General features: G+C 66.6%; 1 protein-coding gene across 1 annotated transcript; it reads left to right on the top strand.

The window, feature by feature from the left end:
* Positions 1 to 485: 485 nt before the first annotated feature.
* On the top strand, positions 486 to 17,528 carry ASAP3 (ArfGAP with SH3 domain, ankyrin repeat and PH domain 3; the record flags this gene model as incomplete). The annotated part of the gene is made up of 26 exons (XM_084300510.1): positions 486 to 611; positions 4,177 to 4,249; positions 4,580 to 4,725; positions 6,501 to 6,575; positions 6,834 to 6,883; positions 7,119 to 7,245; positions 8,880 to 8,965; positions 9,670 to 9,745; positions 9,845 to 9,931; positions 11,334 to 11,443; positions 11,956 to 12,025; positions 12,600 to 12,687; positions 13,002 to 13,050; positions 13,203 to 13,390; positions 13,487 to 13,620; positions 14,081 to 14,175; positions 14,395 to 14,575; positions 14,675 to 14,760; positions 14,883 to 14,998; positions 15,103 to 15,170; positions 15,283 to 15,390; positions 15,536 to 15,785; positions 15,886 to 16,186; positions 16,671 to 16,806; positions 17,025 to 17,147; positions 17,384 to 17,528. The coding sequence occupies 26 exons, from the start codon at positions 486 to 488 to the stop codon at positions 17,456 to 17,458; spliced, it is 3,024 nt and encodes a 1,007-aa protein (XP_084156636.1). The 3' UTR covers positions 17,459 to 17,528.
* Positions 17,529 to 18,129: the final 601 nt, after the last annotated feature.

The following is an 18,129-nucleotide window of genomic DNA, read 5'->3' as shown; positions in this document are numbered from 1 at the left end:
CCGCACCCTGGGGTCCCCGGTGCCGCGGACGGAGCCCCCCGCGCCCTGCTGGTGCCCCGGGACGGCGCCTGCTGGGGGGGGGAATACGGAGGGGGGGGGCACCGGGGGCTCTTCGCCTTTAACGGGCGGGCGGGCGGCGCTGCCCACGTCACGGCGGCGGGGAGGGAGCGAGCGGGCGGGCGGGCAGAGGGAGAAACTCCCCGGTGCAGCCCCGCCGGCCTGCAGGGGATGGGGCGCTGAGCCGGGCCCCGGGAACCCCGGCACCCCCCGGCACCCCCCGGCACCCCCCGGTACCCCCCGGCCACCCCCAGCCCCCCCACGGGCCCCCCAGGGCTCCGGGACGCTCAGCAGCTTCCCCGGTACAGCCCCGGTGCGCTCCCCCCGTGCGCTCCCCGTGCGCTCCCCCGGTGCGCTCCCGGCTCAGCCCCCGGCGCCCCCCGCCCGGTGCCCCCCCCCCCCGGTGCCCCCCCGGTGCCGCCCGCACCATGCCCGAGCAGATCAGCGTGGCCGAGTTCCTGGCCGTGACCGGCGAGGACCTGAGCTCCCCGGCTGCCGCCGCCTTCGCCTCCAAGATGCAGAAGTGCCGGGGGGCGGTGGGGGCTCTGGAGGAGGTGAGCGGGGCTGGGGGGAGGCTTGGGCTGCGCTTCCCCTTGGGGTCACCCCCTGCGCCCCTCTCCCGAGCCTCGGGCACCCTGCAGTGCTGGCCCTGCAGCGAGCACCCACCTCTCCTCCTTGGGTTTCTATTTCTTGGGGTCCCCCCTGCGCCCCGCTTTGCTCCGAGCCCCCCGGGATGCCGGCCCCGCTCGCTGCGGGGTTTGTGTCACTCGCTGCAGCTCGCCCCCATTTTCATTTTTCACTTCTGCCCAGGGCTCGGCCACTGCCGGCGTCATCGCCAATGGTTTGGGGGAAAGAGGAACCCGGAAGGTTTTTTGGGGGGGCTGCTGTTTGTGCTGCCCCTCTCCGAGCGCTCGGGGGTGCGGGGCTTGGAGCCCGGCGCTCGCCCTGAGCCGCTGCTTCGGGACCCTCCAGCCGGGGCGGCCGTTTCCATCCTCCGCCCCACCACGCATTTTCTTGGGGCCAAGGCCTGCAGAAACGGGCAAAACCTCACCGTTCCAGCTGGTTTCGTTTCCAGCTCTGGGTGCTGCCCAGGGGCTGGCTCCGTCCCCAGGGCTGGGCTCAGCATCGGCCCCATGGCTCAGGGCTGTGAGCTGCTGCACCCTGAGGGGGTTGAGGTGTCCCTGGGGGGTCCTGTTGCTATTAAAGCTTGGGTGGGATTTTTAGCCCCCCCAGAAGCCCCAGCAGCATTGACGGGGCTGGAGCAGGGTTGGCAGGGTGCATTTATCCCCCTCTCCCCGCTCCTGCCTCCAATAGAGGCTGTTTCCAGCTGGTCCCGCGTCCTTTGCCAATTCCTCTTAGCGCAGGAATGGCTTTGAAGGGGAGCCAGAGTTTGTGGGGCCGGCGCGGGCCCCCTCGGAGCCCTGGGGGCAACGGGAAGGGAGCCCCCCAGGCTGGAAACCCAGCACCCGATGGTGCTGAGCATCCCGGGCCCCGCCAGCACGTGCTCTCCCCTGGCTCTGGCTCTTTCTCTCGGCCGGGAAGGGGGAGGCAGCTCCAGGCAGGAGGAAGCGGCAGGAATTTCGTTTGGCCGCTCGGCTTCCCTGGGGAGGCTGCGATTTAGGGGAAGGGGGACGGGGATTTGGGGGGGGGGGGGGTCGCTTGGGAACGTTCCAGCGAGCGTGGCTGAGCGCCGGGACCTCTGACAGCGGCTCGGGTCTTTGGGGAAGAGGGGCCGGGGGGGCACGTGTCTGCCAGGGGGCTGCGGGGACCCTCGGGGGAGCCGAAAGGCAGCCAGGCCTTCGGCTCCCAGCGCCCCGACGGAGGGGAAGAGGGAAATCCAAACAAACAAGCCCCAGCCCCGCGCCGCCGGCTGATCCTCGACGGGGCGATAGCATCAGGCAAGGAAAATAAACAGCGGCTGCTTTGGGAGGGGGGAGCCGGGGGGGGCTGGGGCTTTGTGTCACCGCCTGTCCCTGCCCCGCATCCATGCTGGTGCTTTGGGAAGCCCGAGGGTGCTGAGTGCTGGTGTCTGCTGGGAGGGGGCAGCGCGACCCCCCCGGCACCCCAAAGCTGTGCCGGAGCAGGGTGCTGAGGGCAGGAGGCCGTGGGGCCACCGAGGTCCTCCCAGGTGTCCGAAGCTGCCTCGTGCCTCAGTTTCCCCCTGGGATTACAAGGGGCTGCCCCCTCCCGGGTGTCTCGTGTGACTTTGGGGTGCTGGGGGCTGGAGCCGCATCCCGTGGGGCTGAGAAATCAAATCAGGACGAGGCACAGGGAGGGGACCCGAGGGTCTCCAGAATGAGCAGGCAGAGGCCGCGGAGCTGGCGGCTGCATCCTGCGCTGCCCCGTGGCAGGGTAAACACGGCGTCCTGCCCTGCTCTGCCCTTTGCACCCGGAGTGGCCGCATCCTGCCCCGGCGGCAGCGCCGCCTCCAGCCCCCAGCCCCATCCCCGCGCCTTCCCCGGGCGGCACGGAGAGGGGGGGGGCTGAAGAATGGCCCCCATTGAGCCGGGCAAGGAGCAGTGCTCGGGGTCCCTGGGTGGCTGCGGTGCAGGTGCGGGTCCGTCCCTCCCGCTGTCCCCATAGGGAATCCCTTGTCACCGCCACCGGCTGTGCCGATGTGACCCCTTCTCGGGGTTGTCCCCGGTCCCCTCTCGGTGCTGCCCCACCTCCAGCATCCTCCTGGGCCGTGCTCCTGGGGGGCTGCCCCATCCCGTGGCACCGTCCCCTGGCTGAGCGGTGCCTGCGTGCGCCCAGAGCATCCCACCCTGCCTCAGTTTCCCCTTCTCGAGGCCGTGCCTGGCCAGTTTGCCCGCCCAGGGCTGCTCTCGGGCAGCACCAAGGCCACCCTGGGGCAAAGTCTTCCTTGGGCCTCACGGCATCATCTGCTGTCCCCCCCCGAGGCAGGAGGAGCCTCTGCCCCGCAGCACAGCTCTGGAGAGCCCGGGGCACTGGATTTAGGGCACGGATGGGCACGGGAGGCTTCAGGACACCCCAGCATCCTCCTCCTTGCTGAGAGACCCCCGAGAAGAGGGTGGGGGGGTTGGCTTCTGCCTCCCCTCCCCACTGCCTCATCCCGGCCAAGGCTGCCGGGCAGCACCTCGTCCAAGGAGGGGCCTCGAGGAGAGAGGCGCCGGAGCCGGGCTGACCCCGCTGTCAGGAAATGGGCCTTGACATCAGCCCGAAAACCTTCGCTGGGAGAGCGAGAGAGAGAGAGAGAGAGCGAGAGAGAGTGAGAGAGAGCCTCTTTATTGTAATTCTTCGGCGGTTTCATCCCTCGCCCTGCTCGCCGTTCACGCCCTCCGAATATTTCCAGCCTGTTATCATGCCTCTGGTACCTGCAGCGCAGCCAAGGCGGCCTTAACCCTTTCCTGCTGTGCGCGGCTCCGGCTGTCTGAGCGGGGTTGGGGTTGGGGTTTTGGGGTGTTTGCCCCCATGCTTGGCAGATGGTGGTGGTGAGGGCCCTGTGCCCATGGTGAGAGACAGAGCGGGGACGGCATCGGGGAATGGGGCTGGGGGCTGCAGCCAAGACCCTGCATGGGTCAGAGGTTGCAGGAAGCTGTGCCCCATCCTCAGGGTGGGATTCGTGCCGTTGAGGTCCCTGCTGGGCATCGGCAGGATGCAGATTTTGGTTTTGGTTCTGCCACGCGTAGAGCTGGGGACTTTTGTGCGCCTCGGGTGCCGTGCCCATCCCAGGGGACACGTGCTGGGCACGGCTGGCGCATCCGTGCTGCGTCACGGGGATGCCGTCCTCCTCTCCCTGCTTCAAACAACCCCCGGGGGAGAGCCACGGAGGCATTTTCACAGCTGCTGGGGGCTGCTCGCTTCCAAACAGACGCTGCCCCCAACCCTGTCACCCCGTGCCACCGCCTCGCTCCAGCGTCACCTCCCCGGGGCGGTCGGGACCGTGGGGACCGCGGGGCTGCGGCATCCCCAGCACCGATCCTGCACGGGGCCGGGTGCTTCCAGCTCCTGTCCCCGGGAGCTTGGCTGCTGCCCCGCACATCTGTGTGGCAGAGCAGGCACCCGGCCAAGGAGCCCTGTGTGGCCAGCAGGGCGGGGGGAGCGGCCGCCCCCCTCCCTCGGCAGCGCTGACGGGGGTTTGTTCCTTTGCTTTCGCAGAGCCTGGACGGGGACCAAGCCGTGCTCCAGAGAATAAGGAAATATGTGAAAGCCATTCACGTCTCCGGGCTCAGTAAGTCGGGTTTCCAGAGCCGTTGGGCGTCCCCGGGCTGCCACGGTCACGTCCTCCCCCAGTGCCATCTGTGGGTGGTGGCCCTTGGGGACACTGGTGCTCGCAGCGTGCTGGGGTGCCAAAAACTGGATGAAAAAGGGGTAAAGATGTAAATCAGGAGCCTTGGGGGGGTTGCATAAGGAGCATCGCTGGTGTCCTGCTCTGCTCCAAAGGGACAGGGACGTGGGTGCACGATGGGACCATCCCCACAATGGGATCTCCTGGGGAAGGGGGTCCCGCAGGGCCACCCCGCAGCTGTCCCCACCTCACCGCTGTTGTCCCCCCGCGCAGCCCACGTGGATAACGAGGAGCAGTACAGCGAGGCCCTGGAGAACTTCGGCAACAACCACCTCTCCCAGAACAACCACGAGCTCTCCACCGGCTTCCTCAACCTGGCCGTCTTCACCCGCGAGGTCACCGCGCTCTTCAAGAACCTGGTGAGCCGCCGACCCCGCGGGGAGCAACCTCAGCCCGCTGCCCCCATCCTGCTGGGGCCAAGCTGGGGAAAATCTGCACCAGGCCTCAGGATTTGGGGCAGAGACCCTGCACAGCTGCCCTCCACCATGGCAGGAGGTCCCAAATCCCACCCCAGACTCGGGGATGCTCGCGGGCCTCCCGACACCCCCTCCGCTGGATTTTCCAGCTCCCTCCCAGCTCTGCTGGGGACACCAGGGCTGCGATTTGCCGTGCGGTTGGGGCTGCTGGTTTTGTTTTTGTTTTTTTTTTTTTCCCCCCTTTCTTTCTCTCTCTTTTTTTTTTTTTTTTCACATCTCTGATCTCGCTTGCCAAGAAGTAAATCAAAGCCACGCTGAGCGCGCAGCGGGGCCGTGGGGAGCCGCAGCCGCGCGGGAGGCAGCAGAGGAGGCTGGAGCCATCCCTGCCGTGGGAGGGGGGGGGAGCACGGCTCTTTTTGGGGTCTCTTTTCTCCAAACGCATCTTCTTGCTTCGATTTGTCGAGGCTGGAGGGGTTTGATAGCTTGGGGGGAGAGCTGGGCTTTGTGCTGGGTGGGATCTGGGGCCGTGCAGCAAAGCCTTGGGGCAACCCCTGCTGGCTCCTCGCTGCCCTCCGGTCCCTTTTGAAGCCCCCCCTAAAAAAAAAAAAAAAAAAAGAGAATTTGTACCCTCTGGCTCTGCTGAAGGAGCAGGCTCCTTGCTGCTGCCCTTCCCCCAGCAGGAATTATTTCAGATTTCACGTCCTCCTCTCCCAGTTACCCCAGCCCGGGCCTCCCCGCTCCTCTCCTCCCCATCGGGGCCATCCCGGACCCGGCCGGAGCCCCGTGCTCGGGGGGCTCCGTGGGGAAAATGTCACGGGGAAGGAGCTGAACCGGTTCCCTGGGCGAGGGCAGTGCCCGCGCTGCGCCTCCCCTGTGCCACGTGCTGCAGGCGTGGGAACGGCCGCCCCTGCCCCAAACCCTCCCCGGGAGCTGCTCCCCAGCGGGATGCCGGCACCGCACGCGCGGTGGAAGGATGGGGCGCCCCGTTTCCCAGCCTTTTGGGGCCGGTTCCTGCCCCGGGGGTGGGTTTCTCCCCCTGGGATGTCGGGGAGCAAAAGCCCTCGGGAGACTTGGAGAGGAATTGGAGGGTTTTGCAGCCATGCAGCGTCCTCTCCGATGCAAAAGGTGTGCCCCCAGCATCGCCCCGGTGCCCAGCTGGGATCACCCTACAAGGGTGCTGGAGCCCTCACATTGGGGGCTGCCCCGTGGGGACCCCAGCGTTTGGGGTCAGATGGAGAGGCACCAGGATGGGAGCAGGCTCCTGCATCCCCTCTGCTTTTGGGGACACCCCTGGCCCCCCAGCCCGGGGAGGGGACACTTTGGGAAGCCCTCCCTGACCTCAGGAGGTCCCAGCCCTGTGGTCCCAGCCCGGTCCCAGCCCGGCTGCCCGCCGGGGGTCTGCGCCGTGCCGCGGGGAGGACGGGGCTGGGGCCGGGGTGGCGATGGGGGGGAGCAGCTCCGGTTCTGGCAGCCGCGGCGCTGATGTGGTTTGTGGGAAGGGCCCCGCGTCAGACATCTTGCAGCCAGCTCCAGCAAGCCCCAGCCTGCCCCTGCCTGCAGCCGGCCCCGTTTCCAGCCTCTTTAACCCTTACCGGGGCAGCGATTTTACTGGGGAGGGGGGCCCAAGGCTGGAAAGGACGTGGAGCTCCCGCGTCCCGACCTGCCCCGATGCAGGGACGCCCATGGGGTGACCCCGTCCCCGTCTCTGCCCTTCCCAGGTGCAGAACCTGAACAACATCGTCTCCTTCCCCCTGGACAGCCTGCTGAAGGGGCAGCTGAAGGACGGCCGCCTGGTGAGTCCCCAGCCCTGCTTCCTGGGCTGCAGGGCCCCTGCGTGGGGACAAAACGCCACAGCCCTGGGGACACGGCTCGTGGCACGGAGCAAGGGGCAGAGACGCAGTGGTGATGTCCCCGCAGCAGGGGACGGGGCGCTGGCACAGCGATGCAAAGCAAAGCCCTCACTTTTGGGACGCGGCTTTGGTGCCACCGGCTCCGTGCCCGTCCCTTCGCCGCCCCTAAGGGCTGCCGTCCCCTCTCTCCTCTCGCTGCAGGACTCCAAGAAGCAGATCGAAAAGGCCTGGAAGGATTACGAGACCAAAGTGTAAGCGACCCCATGCCCGGAGCAAAATCCCCCTAATCCTCCCGTGCACAGAGGTGTTTGGTGCAGGGCTGCAGCCAGGCTCTGCGCCAGCCTTGGGGAGGCTTCCCCTGCCCCCTCCCACCCCCCTGCCACCTCTGCAGCTCCCTGGGGACCCCTTTTTGGGCAGGGCTGTCCCCAGGGTCCCCCAAAGTCTCAGGCAGGGCTGTCCCCGAGCCGTCCCCGTGCCGTCCCACAGGGGGAAGATGGAGAAGGAGAAGGAGCGCGCGCGCCTGGCGGGGGTCATCCAGGCGGAACCGTCGGCGGCGGAGCTGGCCGAGGACATGCAGAAGGAGCGGCGCCTCTTCCAGCTCCACATGTGCGAGGTGGGGGCTGTGCTGGGGTCCCGGGGCCCTTTGGGGTCGGGGGGACGCAGGGGGCAGCTGTGGCCAGAGCTGTGCAGGGCGCTCAGTCCCCATCCCCAGCGCCAGAGCGGTCCCAGTGGGTGCAGCGCGGGGCACTCGTCTGTCCCCGTGTGTCCCCGTGGGGTCCTGGCTCGGGGACACTCCTGTCCCCCCCCCCGTGGGATGTGGGTGCAGGTGGGACACCCTGCAGGGAGCACCGGGCACTGCACCCACGTCCTCCAGGTCCTGATCCTACACCTCCTCTGCCAAACCAGGGGCTGGCATTTGGGGCAAAAGGCGATCCTTTTGGATAAACCCCTTGAAAGGCGCAGTTTATCTTTGCAGTTTGGCCCTACTGGCAAAACCAGAGATGCTCCCCAGGTCCCCAGGCACACAGAGGGGCACAAGCGAAGGGCAGAGACCTGGTGCCAGCCCCCCCAACCCCCCGGTCCCCGGGGCTCTCCCCCATCCCCTCCCCTATCCCCGGGGCTCCCGGGGTGCAAAGGGCAGGGTGTGCGGGGAGGAGGCAGCGCCGCAGCGGGGTCGGGGCTGCTGGCTGGGGCCGGGCCAGATGAGTCAGTGCTTTGAATAGCAGCTCTGTTAAATAAATACCAGCGCATGGAAACGGCCGGGAGGGGCTGCTCGCTTCCAGCAGCGCCTGCGCGCGGGTACCCGCCTGGAAGCGGGGCGCAGGGGGCTGGCACGCTCCTGCACGTGTGTGCACGCTCGTGTGCACGCGGTGTTTGCTGCTTTCGGGGCTGGGGGCGCGGTGGGTTTCCACCCCAGGGGTGCTCGGTGGGGCACAGCTCCTCGCCGGGGGGGTCCCCGTGGGTGGGTGGGCGCAGCAGGACCCCCAGCAGGGGTCTGGGCAGGGCAGTCCCCTGTCACCACCACCTCGGGGTATTGGTGGCAGGGGGGCAGAGCCCCCTCAAAACCCTTTTACTCCTCCCCGTGTGGCTCCTCGGCCACGCTGGGAGCTGCCCCTCTCCATCCTGCTCCCCGACTCCTGGTGGCCCCCCGGCAGAGGAGCTGTGGGGTCCCTTGGGGGCTCTGGCACACCCCGGGGCTGTCGGGCCATGGAAAGCCCCTGCAGCTGGAACTTGGCCGCCTTCCCCTCTGCTCCTCTCCCAAAACATTTCGGGGGGGAGGCAGGGAGGAGGCCAGCATCCAGCTGTGCGGGGCTGAGGCTGCGCTCGCCCAGGGGAGGCTCCAGGCTCCTCTCTGTGCATGGGGCTCTCCTAACCCAAGGGGTCTGGGTCTTTTCCTGCAGGTGAGGGACAGGTTTGATGTACAAAACGATTCAGTTTTTAGTTTTTTTTTTCCTTAAGCTGACTCGGGTTCGGGTTATTTATTAACTCCAGAAGTACTGCGCAGCGGGAGAAGCGCGCCCGGCCGGGAACCCTGGAGGCACGCCTCGGCCCTTGAACTTTGCAGGGCTTGGAGCTCCTCCAGCTCCAGGTTTTCTGAGGGTGGTCCCCAGAGGCTGCCTTCACAGCCGACCTCGTGGCTTCTTGAAGCTGAGCCAGCATCACAACCCTCCTGTCCACGCGGGGAAGGGGGGGGACGAGGACCGGTCCTGGTCCCCACCACCTAACCGGCTGCCTTCTGCCCCCCAGTACCTGCTGAAAGCCAGCGAGAGTCAGATGAAGCAAGGGCCGGATTTCCTGCAGAGCCTCATCAAGTTTTTCCATGCCCAGCACAAGTAGGTGGCTGTCACCGCTGGGAGCGCTCGGGGGGGGATTTTGGGGACACCCCGCTCCCTGTCCTCGGGGCTGAGCGACCCCACAGAGCTCCCGGGGAAGGTGCTGGGCAGGGCCCGACGCTGTCCGGTCGGGATTTTTGGCTCCAGGAGATGCAAACGTGTCCGTAAGGGCTGGGGGAAGGGGCTTGGCCGGGGATGGAGCTGATGATTTGGTTTCTGGATGGATTTCCAGGGATGAGTTCAGCCGAGTGGCTCCGTCGGTAGCCTCAGAGCTCGTAGCGAGGGCGTTTGGGGCAGGGGGAACGTCCTTCCCCTCCTTCCCTTGCACCCCTCCAGCTCTCGAGTGGGGAAACTGAGGCAGGGAGGGGGCTGAGGCACTGGCCACGGGCGTGCTGGCAGCCAGGGAAGGGACCCAAAGGGGCCAGGATCTGGCCTCAGCCCCAGTGAGATCGGCTTGCAGCGAGCAAGAGGCCAACCCCGTGCCCCAAACACCCGAAATATTTGGGGTACCCGGACCCCATGGGCTGGACATGGGCTTTGCAGCATCCCAGCAGCGAGGGAGCTGCAGAGCCAGAGCAGCTCCCCGGGGCGCGGGGGGGGGGGGGGGGCTGCTGCGTCCCCCCTCCACGCTTTCTCTAAATAAGCTCTTTTTCCCCCCCCGTTTTTCCCCATTTGCATCTTAATGGCGTGAAATCAATGCCCAGTTTCTTCCAAGACGGCTGGAAGGCTGCCCAGAACCTCTACCCCTTCATCGAGAAGCTCGCCGTGTCCCTCCACGCGGTGAGTCCCCCGGCTCCCTCCCCACCCGCCGCCACGCGGGACGCGTCCCCCGGGCCGTGTCCCCCCCCCAGGACACCGCGGTCCCCGCTCCTTTTCCAGCTCCACCAGGCGCAGGAGGAGGAGGTGAAGCAGCTGGCGCAGACCCGCGACTCCCTCCGCAGCATCCTGCAGCTGGACAGCAAGGAGGTGACGGCAGCTGGAGGGGTGACAGGGGGCTGAGCGCGGGGAGGTGGCATGGGCTGGGGACGGGGGGCTGCGGAGGAGCAAAGCAGGGCGTCCGTGGAGGAGATTTGTAGGGAGGAGGAGATCTATAGGGTGATGGACGTCCATGGGAGGAGATCTGTAGGGTGGAGAGCATCAGTGAGAGGAGATCTGTAGGGAGGACATCCATGGGAGGAGATCTATAGGGTGGAGAACATCAATGAAAGGAGATCTGTAGGGAGGAGGAGATCTATAGGGTGATGGACGTCCATGGGAGGAGATCTGTAGGGTGGAGAACATCAATGAGAGGAGATATACAGGGAGGAGGACATCTATAGGGAGATGGACATCCATGGGAGGAGATCTGTAGGGTGGAGAGCATCAGTGAAAGGAGATCTGTAAGGTGGAGGGTATCAATGAGTCAATGAGAGGACATCTATAGGGTGGAGGACACCTATAGGGTGATGGACATCCATGGGAGGAGATCTATAGGGAGAAGAACATCAATGGGAGATCTATAGGGTGAAGGACATCGATGAGAGGAGATCTATAGGGAGGAGGACATCCATGGGAGAAGATCTGTAGGGTGGAGAGCATCAGTGAGAAGAGATCTGTAGGGTGGAGGACATCAATGAGAGGAGATCTGTAGGGTGGGGGGCATCAGTGAAAGGAGGTCTGTAGGGAGGAGGACATCCATGGGATGAGGACATCCATGGGAGGAGATCTATAGGGTGAAGGACATCGATGAGAGGAGATCTATAGGGAGGAAAACATCAGTGGGAGATCTATAGGGTGGAGGGCATCAGTGAAAGGAGGTCTGTAGGGTGGAGGGCATCAATGAGAGGAGATCTACAGGGACGAGGACATCCATGGAGGACATCTATAGGGAGATGGACATCCATGGGAGAAGGATGTCCATGGAGGAGATCTATAGGGAGGAGAACATCAATGGGAAGAGGTTTATAGGGAGGAGAACATCATGGGAGGAGATCTATAGGGTGGAGGGCATCAATGAGAGGAGATCTGTAGGGTGGAGGACATCTGTGGGAGGAGATCTACAGGGATGAGGACATCTGTAGGAGGAGATCTGTAGGGTGGAGGAGATGAACAAGAGGAGATCTGTAGGGTGGAGGAGATCAACAAAAGGAGATCTGTAGGGTGGAGGAGGACATCAATGAGGGGAGATCTGTAGGGAGGGGGACATCCGTGGGAGGACACCTACAGGGAGGAGGACATCCATGGGAGCACAGCAGGAGGGATGCTCAAAGGGGACGGAGGTCTCTGACTCCATCACGAGGTCCCCCAGGGGCAGGGCCACTTCTGCCCCTCTCCCATAGCTTTCTAAATGCCTTTTTTTTTTTTTTTTTCCTTTTCCTGGTGAGCTCAGGAAAACCTGAGCAGGAAGAACTCCGGCAGCGGCTACAGCATCCACCAGCACCAAGGGAACAAGCAGTACGGGACGGAGAAGTCGGGGTTCCTGTACAAGAAGAGCGATGGGTGAGGGCGGGCGTTACCCCAGCTCGGGAGCCCCCTGGGGGACACCTTTGGGTGAGGGTTTGGGGCCGTTACGCAGACCTTTGGGTGCTGTCGGTCCCGTCTGGCCTTGAGGAGGTCTAAAGGCTTGGAGAATCCCATTTTCCCCTGGCTGGAGGAGCCCTGGAGGTGGTGGTTGGGGTGGGCGGGTGTCCAGCAGGCTCTGAGCTCCACGTGGTGCTCCCCTGACCCCAAATGTGGGTCCCCAGGAACCCAGCACCAGGTTCACCCCGAGCCGTGCTGGTGACGTGGGGGCAGAAACGCCTTATTTCCTGGGCACGGGGGCAGAAATCATCCTGCTGGGATGGGTCAGGGGGAAAAAATAACTCTTATAGCCCCAAAGGGGTCTCCAGCGAGTTGTAGGAAGCACGACCCTAAATCCCAAAGCCTCTCCAGGGGCTGCTGGGGGCGGTTTGGGGTGGGTGGACGTGGTCAGGGATGCGCGGTGTGTCCTCACCCCTCCTGCTCTGGCTCAGGATCCGCAAAGTGTGGCAGAAGAGGAAGTGTGGCGTGAAGTACGGCTGCCTGACCATCTCCCACAGCACGGTGAGGGACCAGGGGCACCTTCATCCCCGTGGTCACCCCGAGGTGCTGCCGGCACGTACCGCCCGGCGCAGACCCCACAGGGGTACCCGGCTGTGCGCCCCGAGCTGCAGAACCCTTTTTTTGCCATCCTCTGCTGGGTGCTGCCCCAAAACCCACCCAGCTGCGTGTCCCCTGCCCTTTGGGGACGTGACCTCGGCTGTAGGGCTTTTCCCCGAGCACCCCACCCGTGCCCCAAGCAGCAAAGCAAGCCACCAGCTTGGGGTGTCCCTAGCAGGGGGTCCCTCGCCCCCCGCGTTTGCTGCGTGCCGGTGGGATGGGGGCTTTAGTGGGGGCTTTAGTGGGGGTTTTAGGGGGGCGTTGAGGCTGCAGAGGAGGCCAAAGAGGCTCGGAGTGGTTTTGGGGTGGGGGTGCTGCCATCTGGGGGCAGAGGCTGCAAAGTGCAGCCCCGGTCCCAGCCCCGTTCTGCAAAGGGAACACGCAGGGAAGGGGTCGGAGAGGTGCTGAGCCTCAGCGTGCCCCAAAAGCGACCCTCTGGGGACCTCCCCTAACCCCGCTCCGTCCCCCTGCCCTGCAGATAAACCGCCCCCCCGTCAAGCTGAACCTGCTGACGTGCCAGGTGCGGCCCCACGCCGAGGAGAAGAAATGCTTCGACCTGGTGACGCGTGAGTGCCGCCGCTCCGTGTCCTCGTGGGTCTGGTTTAGGGTCCTGGGGACAGACCCCGGGTGGGTATCCCGGGTGCACATGATTTTTTTTTTTTTATGGAGGAAGGACAAAGCCTGCCAGGCGCTGGCTGCCTCGAGCTCCAGACAAGAGGTGGCAGCAGGGTGTTGGGCGAGTGATGCGCGGCGATTTTTTAGCAGTAGCTCCAGCCCCTTCCTGCACCCTGCTGCAAATTGATCCTAAACGCCCCGTCCCAGCCCCTTTCTGCATTTTTTTTCTGTTCCTAAATGCTCACCTTTGTCCCCATCCCTGCAGACAACAGGACGTACCACTTCCAAGCCGAGGACGAGCAGGAGTGCGTGGTGTAAGTGCCCACCCAGGGGCCGTCCCCACCCCACGCGAGCGCGCAAAACTCCATGGGGCTTTTAAACCCCCCGGGGCTGCACCCCTCGCCCCGCGCGGTGCCGGCCCCGGTGCGTCCCCGCGAGGCCGCCCGGCTCTGCTCCCCCTGCCCAGGTGGGTCTCGGTGCTGCAGAACAGCAAGGACGAAGCCCTGAGCAACGCCTTCAAGGGCGAGCCCAACGGCGGGGCAGCCTCGGCGGGCGGCGCGGCGGACGGCGGCGTGCAGGAGCTCACCAAGCTGGTGATCAGCGAGGTGAAGAACATGCCAGGCAACAAGCAGTGCTGCGACTGCGGGGCCCCGGGTAGGGTGGGGAGCCGGGGTGTGGGATGCAGCGGGATGGAGGTGGCGGAGGGGCGGGGGGGTGAGGCTGAGCCCCCCGCCCCGCTGCGCCCTGCAGACCCCACGTGGCTCTCCACCAACCTGGGCATCCTGACGTGCATCGAGTGCTCCGGCATCCACCGGGAGCTGGGCGTGCATTACTCCCGCATCCAGTCCCTCACCCTGGATGTCCTCAGCACCTCCGAGCTGCTGGTAAGCGGCTCCCTGATCCCGGGGGTCTGGCATCTGCTGGGAATCGTCCTCTGCTCGGGGGCTCCCGAGCCTCCTGGGTGCGGGTTTCAACCCTCCTCCTCCTCCTCCCTCCTGATCTCTTACCAGCTGGCCTCAGTTTCCCCCCAGCTGCAGATTTCTGCCCCTAGCATGGTGCTTCAAGGATGCAGGGGGGGCTCTGGGAAGTGATTGCTAATAGGGGGGAAGATGCTGGCAGCCCCCCAGGACCTGCTCCCTGCTCCAGCAAACTGCTGCTGGGAGAAAGGCTCATCCCTGGGGGAGATGGGGGATGGCAAGGTGCTGCCTGGATCCGGTGGATTCCCCTCTCCGTCCCTCCACGATGGGGATGGGACATCCCAGGGCAAGCCCGGCCAGGATTTTGGGGAGGGGGGGTGGCCCCTCTGTGCCCAGGGCTCGTCTCCCCCTGCCCCTCTCGCCACAGCTGGCCGTCAGCGTGGGGAACACCCGCTTCAACGAGATCATGGAGGCCACGCTGCCCACGCAGGACTGCCCTAAACCCTCGGCCAGCAGCGATATGTGAGTTCCTAAATGCTTGGGGGGGGGCACGGAGCAGGCTGGGGAGGGGGGCTCCGTGTCCCCATCATCCCCACCCCGAGGACTGGGGGCTCACCGGTGCCATCGCCTGGACGTCGGGACCTGCACCTCTCGCAGAGCTTCCCCCCCAAAATATGACTGTGGGAGGGGGGCTCTGTGTGAGGTGTGGGGGTGCCCGCTGATGCCTCCCCCCCCCCGCAGGAGCGCACGCAAGGAGTACATCGTGGCCAAGTACATGGAGCGGCGCTACGTGCAGCGGGGCGGCCGCGACGAGCCCCACCGCCTCTGGGACGCCATCCGCACCCGCGACCTCCTGGCGCTGCTGCAGGCCTTCGCCGAAGGGCACGACCTGGCCAAGCCCCTGGCGACCCCCGAGGGCCAGGTGAGCCCTCCGGGAGCCCCCCCCCGTGAGGGATTCGCTCAGCCTGTGGGGTGTTTTGGGGTCCCTGGGCTCAGCTGTGGTCTCCCACCCCACTGGCAGGACGCGGGTGAGCTGGCGCTGCACGTGGCCGTGCGCTACGCCGACAGGTCGTCCCTGCCGCTGGTGGACTTCATCATCCAAAACGGGTACGTCCAGCTGGGGTGACACCACCCCTGGTGTCCCAGTGATGTCCCCGAGGTGCTCGGGTGTCCCCACGAGGACGGGGAGCGGTGCTCGCACGCTCTGGAGCTGTCGCTGCTCCGTGCAGGGGGACGCTGGACCGGGTGACGCAGGACGGGAACACGGCTTTGCACTACGGCGCGCTCTACAACCAGCCCAACTGCCTCAAGCTGCTCCTGAAGGGCAAAGCGGCCTTCACCACGGGTACGGGGCTGGGATATAGGGCTGGAAGGAAAGGGGGGGGGCTTGGGGCCAAGCCCTGTCCCCGTGGAGCAGCTGGGATCTGTCCCCATCCCTCCCTCGCGCAGTGAACGCGGCCGGCGAGACGGCGCTGGACGTGGCGAGGAGGCTGAAGCACACCGAGTGCGAGGAGCTGGTAGGTGGGGGGGGGGTGGGGGCGGACCAGGGGCATGGAGAGGGGGCTGATGCTGGGGTGGGGGGCACCTGGAACCTGGCCACCCCCCCGCTGACACCCCCGTGTCCCCCAGCTGGAGCAGGCGCAGGCGGGGAAGCTCTCGCTGCAGGTCCACGTGGACTACGACTGGGAGCCCCCCCAGGAGTACACCTACGACAGCGAGGACGAGCTGGAGGAGAAGGTGCCCATGGGATGGTGGCAAGGATTGGGGGGGGGGACAGGGCCAGACCCTGCACCCCCACCAACAGGACGGGGCAGGGGGCAGAAGGGGGCTGCAGGGGGTGTGGGGGTCCCCAGCAGCTCCGTGTCCGTGTGTGTGCCCCCAGGTGAGCCCCCTGCAGCGCTCCTTCAAGGGCTCCTCGCCGCTGGCCGCCAGCCCCCCCCCCGCCGCCGCCTGCCCCCAGGGCCGCTGGAGCTGCATGGGGATGGACATCACCAACAAGACCTACGAGACCATCCTGGTGCCCTCGCGGCCCGCGCCCCGCCGGGCGCACAGCGAGGAGATGCCCCCCCCGCTGCCCCTCAAAAACCCCACGCGGGGCGGCCCCCGCCCCAAACCCGGCCCCAGCCCCACAGGTTAGTCTCGAGGGGGGGGGCACATGCTGAGGGATGCTCGCGGGGCCACGTCCCCGTGCCACCAGCCTCAGTGTCCCCATCATGTGTGTCCCCCCCCCAGAGCGCCCCGAGCTCCACCGGCAGGCGTCGGAGCCGCACTTCTCGGGGCTGGCAGAGGCCCCCCCCGGGCAACGCAGCCTCTCCTCTTCCTCCTCCTCCTCTTCCTCCGTGGGGGCCCTGGATGGTGCGGCTGCGTCCCCCCCCGGCACCCGCAGCCCCCCCGAGGCGCGGCGGGCGGCCTACTGGGAGACCCGCTCGGAAACGGAGAGCGGGGCCGCGCGGAGGGGGCCGGAGCTGAGTCCCCCCCCCGTGCAGCCCCCGCCGGGAGGCCTGGCCCCCGATGTCACCCCCGTCAAGTTCGGGTAGGGGTCCCCCAAAACTCAGGGGAGGCGTTGGGGAGGGGAGGTGGTTGTGTGGTGGTGGTGGGAGGAACCCCAAATTGTCCCTGGGGGTGTCGGAGCAAAGGGGGCCCCTCCCCAGCCAGCCTGGAGCCCCCCCAGGGATGGGGACAGAGGAGGGGACAGGGGCACCGTGGGGAGGGGGCGCTGTCCCTAGAGGTGACACGGATCCCTTGGGGGGGACACTGATACCATGACCCCCTGGAAGTTACCAAATTTTATTTCCCCCCCCCATTTGGGGATTTTTGGTGGGACGCTTTGAGGAAGGGTGGGGGCTGCTGGTGGCTGTCACAGGGCCCCCCCCCCCCCCCGTGAGCACCCGGTGGGCTGTGGGTGGCACCCTGCTCCCTTGGGTGTCCCATGGGGGAACCCAACGGCACTGAGACCTCGTGGGGAGGGGGACGGGGTGCCGGGGGGGGGCTGACTCTGCCCCTGCTGCCCCCGGTAGCTCGGAGAGCACCCGCTCGTACCGGCGCATCAGTGGGGTGGCCACCAAAGCCGGCTCAGCTGCCCCCCCCCAGAGCCCCGAGGACCCCGCTCCGAGCAAGGTGCCCCCCGTGCCCATGCCCCGGCGCTTCGCTCCGGTAGGTGGCACGATTTTGGGGTGGGGGGGCTTGGGGGGAGTGCAGGGGGTGGGTGGTTTTTGGGGGGGGAGCTTTGGGGACACCCCTCCGTGCCCAAGCATCGCTGCAGCTCTTGTCCCAGGGGGGTGAATGGAGGTGTTGGGGGGGGGTCACAGCCCCTGGGGTGGGTTTGGGGGGGGTGGCTGCCCCCCCCCTTGCTGACCCCGTTCCTCGCGCAGGCCAAGGGGAGGCAGAAGCGGGTGAAGGCGGTGGCTGACTGCAAGGGGGACAAGGCGCGGGAGCTGACCTTCTCCAAGGGCGAGGTGATCGTGGTGACGCGGGAGGAGGACGAGCAGAGCTGGGTGAGCCCCCCCCGGGGCACAGCCCCCCCCCTTCTCCCCCTGTCATCCTGAGCAGGCTGCTCATTTTGGGGGACCAGGGTGGGCACCCCCCACCCTGTCTGTGCTGGCGGTGGTCACCGCAGGCTGCCGGTGCCACCCCACAAGGGCTCGTGGCCATCGGTCCCCGCGTTCCTCCCCCTCCCCACCCACCCTGGGACCCCCCCCCCACCCCCTGACACCTCTCTTTGCCCCCCCAGGTCGGCTTCATCGAGGGCGACGGCTCCCGCACCGGTGTCTTCCCCGCCAGCTTCGTCCACCTCTTGCAAGACTGACTGGGTCCCCCCCCCGCTGCCCGTTTTGTCCCCGTCCCCTGGGGGCTGGGGGCGCACGGGGCGGGCTGGGAGCTGGAGCCGGACCCCCCCCCGGCCCCTCTCTGCCCTCGCCCCTTTCCACGGGGCCCCGGGTGCTGCAGCCCCTGGTATGGGACCGTGTGGCTGCTGCCCTCCCAGGGGACATGGGGACCCCCAGGTTGGGACCCTCACCCCCTGGGTGGTGGCTTTGGGGAGCCCAAGGGCTGCCACCCCCCCCTGCTGCCATCACCTGCACCCTGCGGGGAGTTTTGGGTGCCCACCCCGCTCCGGCTGCTCCCCGTCCTTTCGTGGGCTCTGCCCATCCCGGGGGCTTTCTCCTCCCCTGTCAGCAGGGATTTGGGGCTGGGGGGGGCGCGCTGGGTGCCCCCCACCCTCCTCCGCTGGGTGGGCGCAGAGCCCCTGTGCCCGTTCTCCAGGGGGGAGCTGCGATGCACCACCTGGTTTTCTCCTCTACCACAACTGTGAAGCATTGGGGATTGGTCGGGAACAAAAAAAGGGCTTTTTATTCATCATTTTGGGGGGGTTGGAGGGTCTGTGGCCACATCCTGCCCCCCTTCCCCGGGCTCTGAGAGCCCCCCCCCAGGGCAGCGGGGCTTGGAAATGCCTAAAAACTCCCCCAGCCTGGGACCACA

Source organism: Netta rufina, assembly GCF_964035555.1.
Source record: "Netta rufina genome assembly, chromosome: 23".
Lineage (NCBI taxonomy): Eukaryota > Metazoa > Chordata > Aves > Anseriformes > Anatidae > Netta > Netta rufina.
Note: the sequence above shows the minus strand (reverse complement) of the source record. Positions and strands in the feature narration are given on the sequence as shown.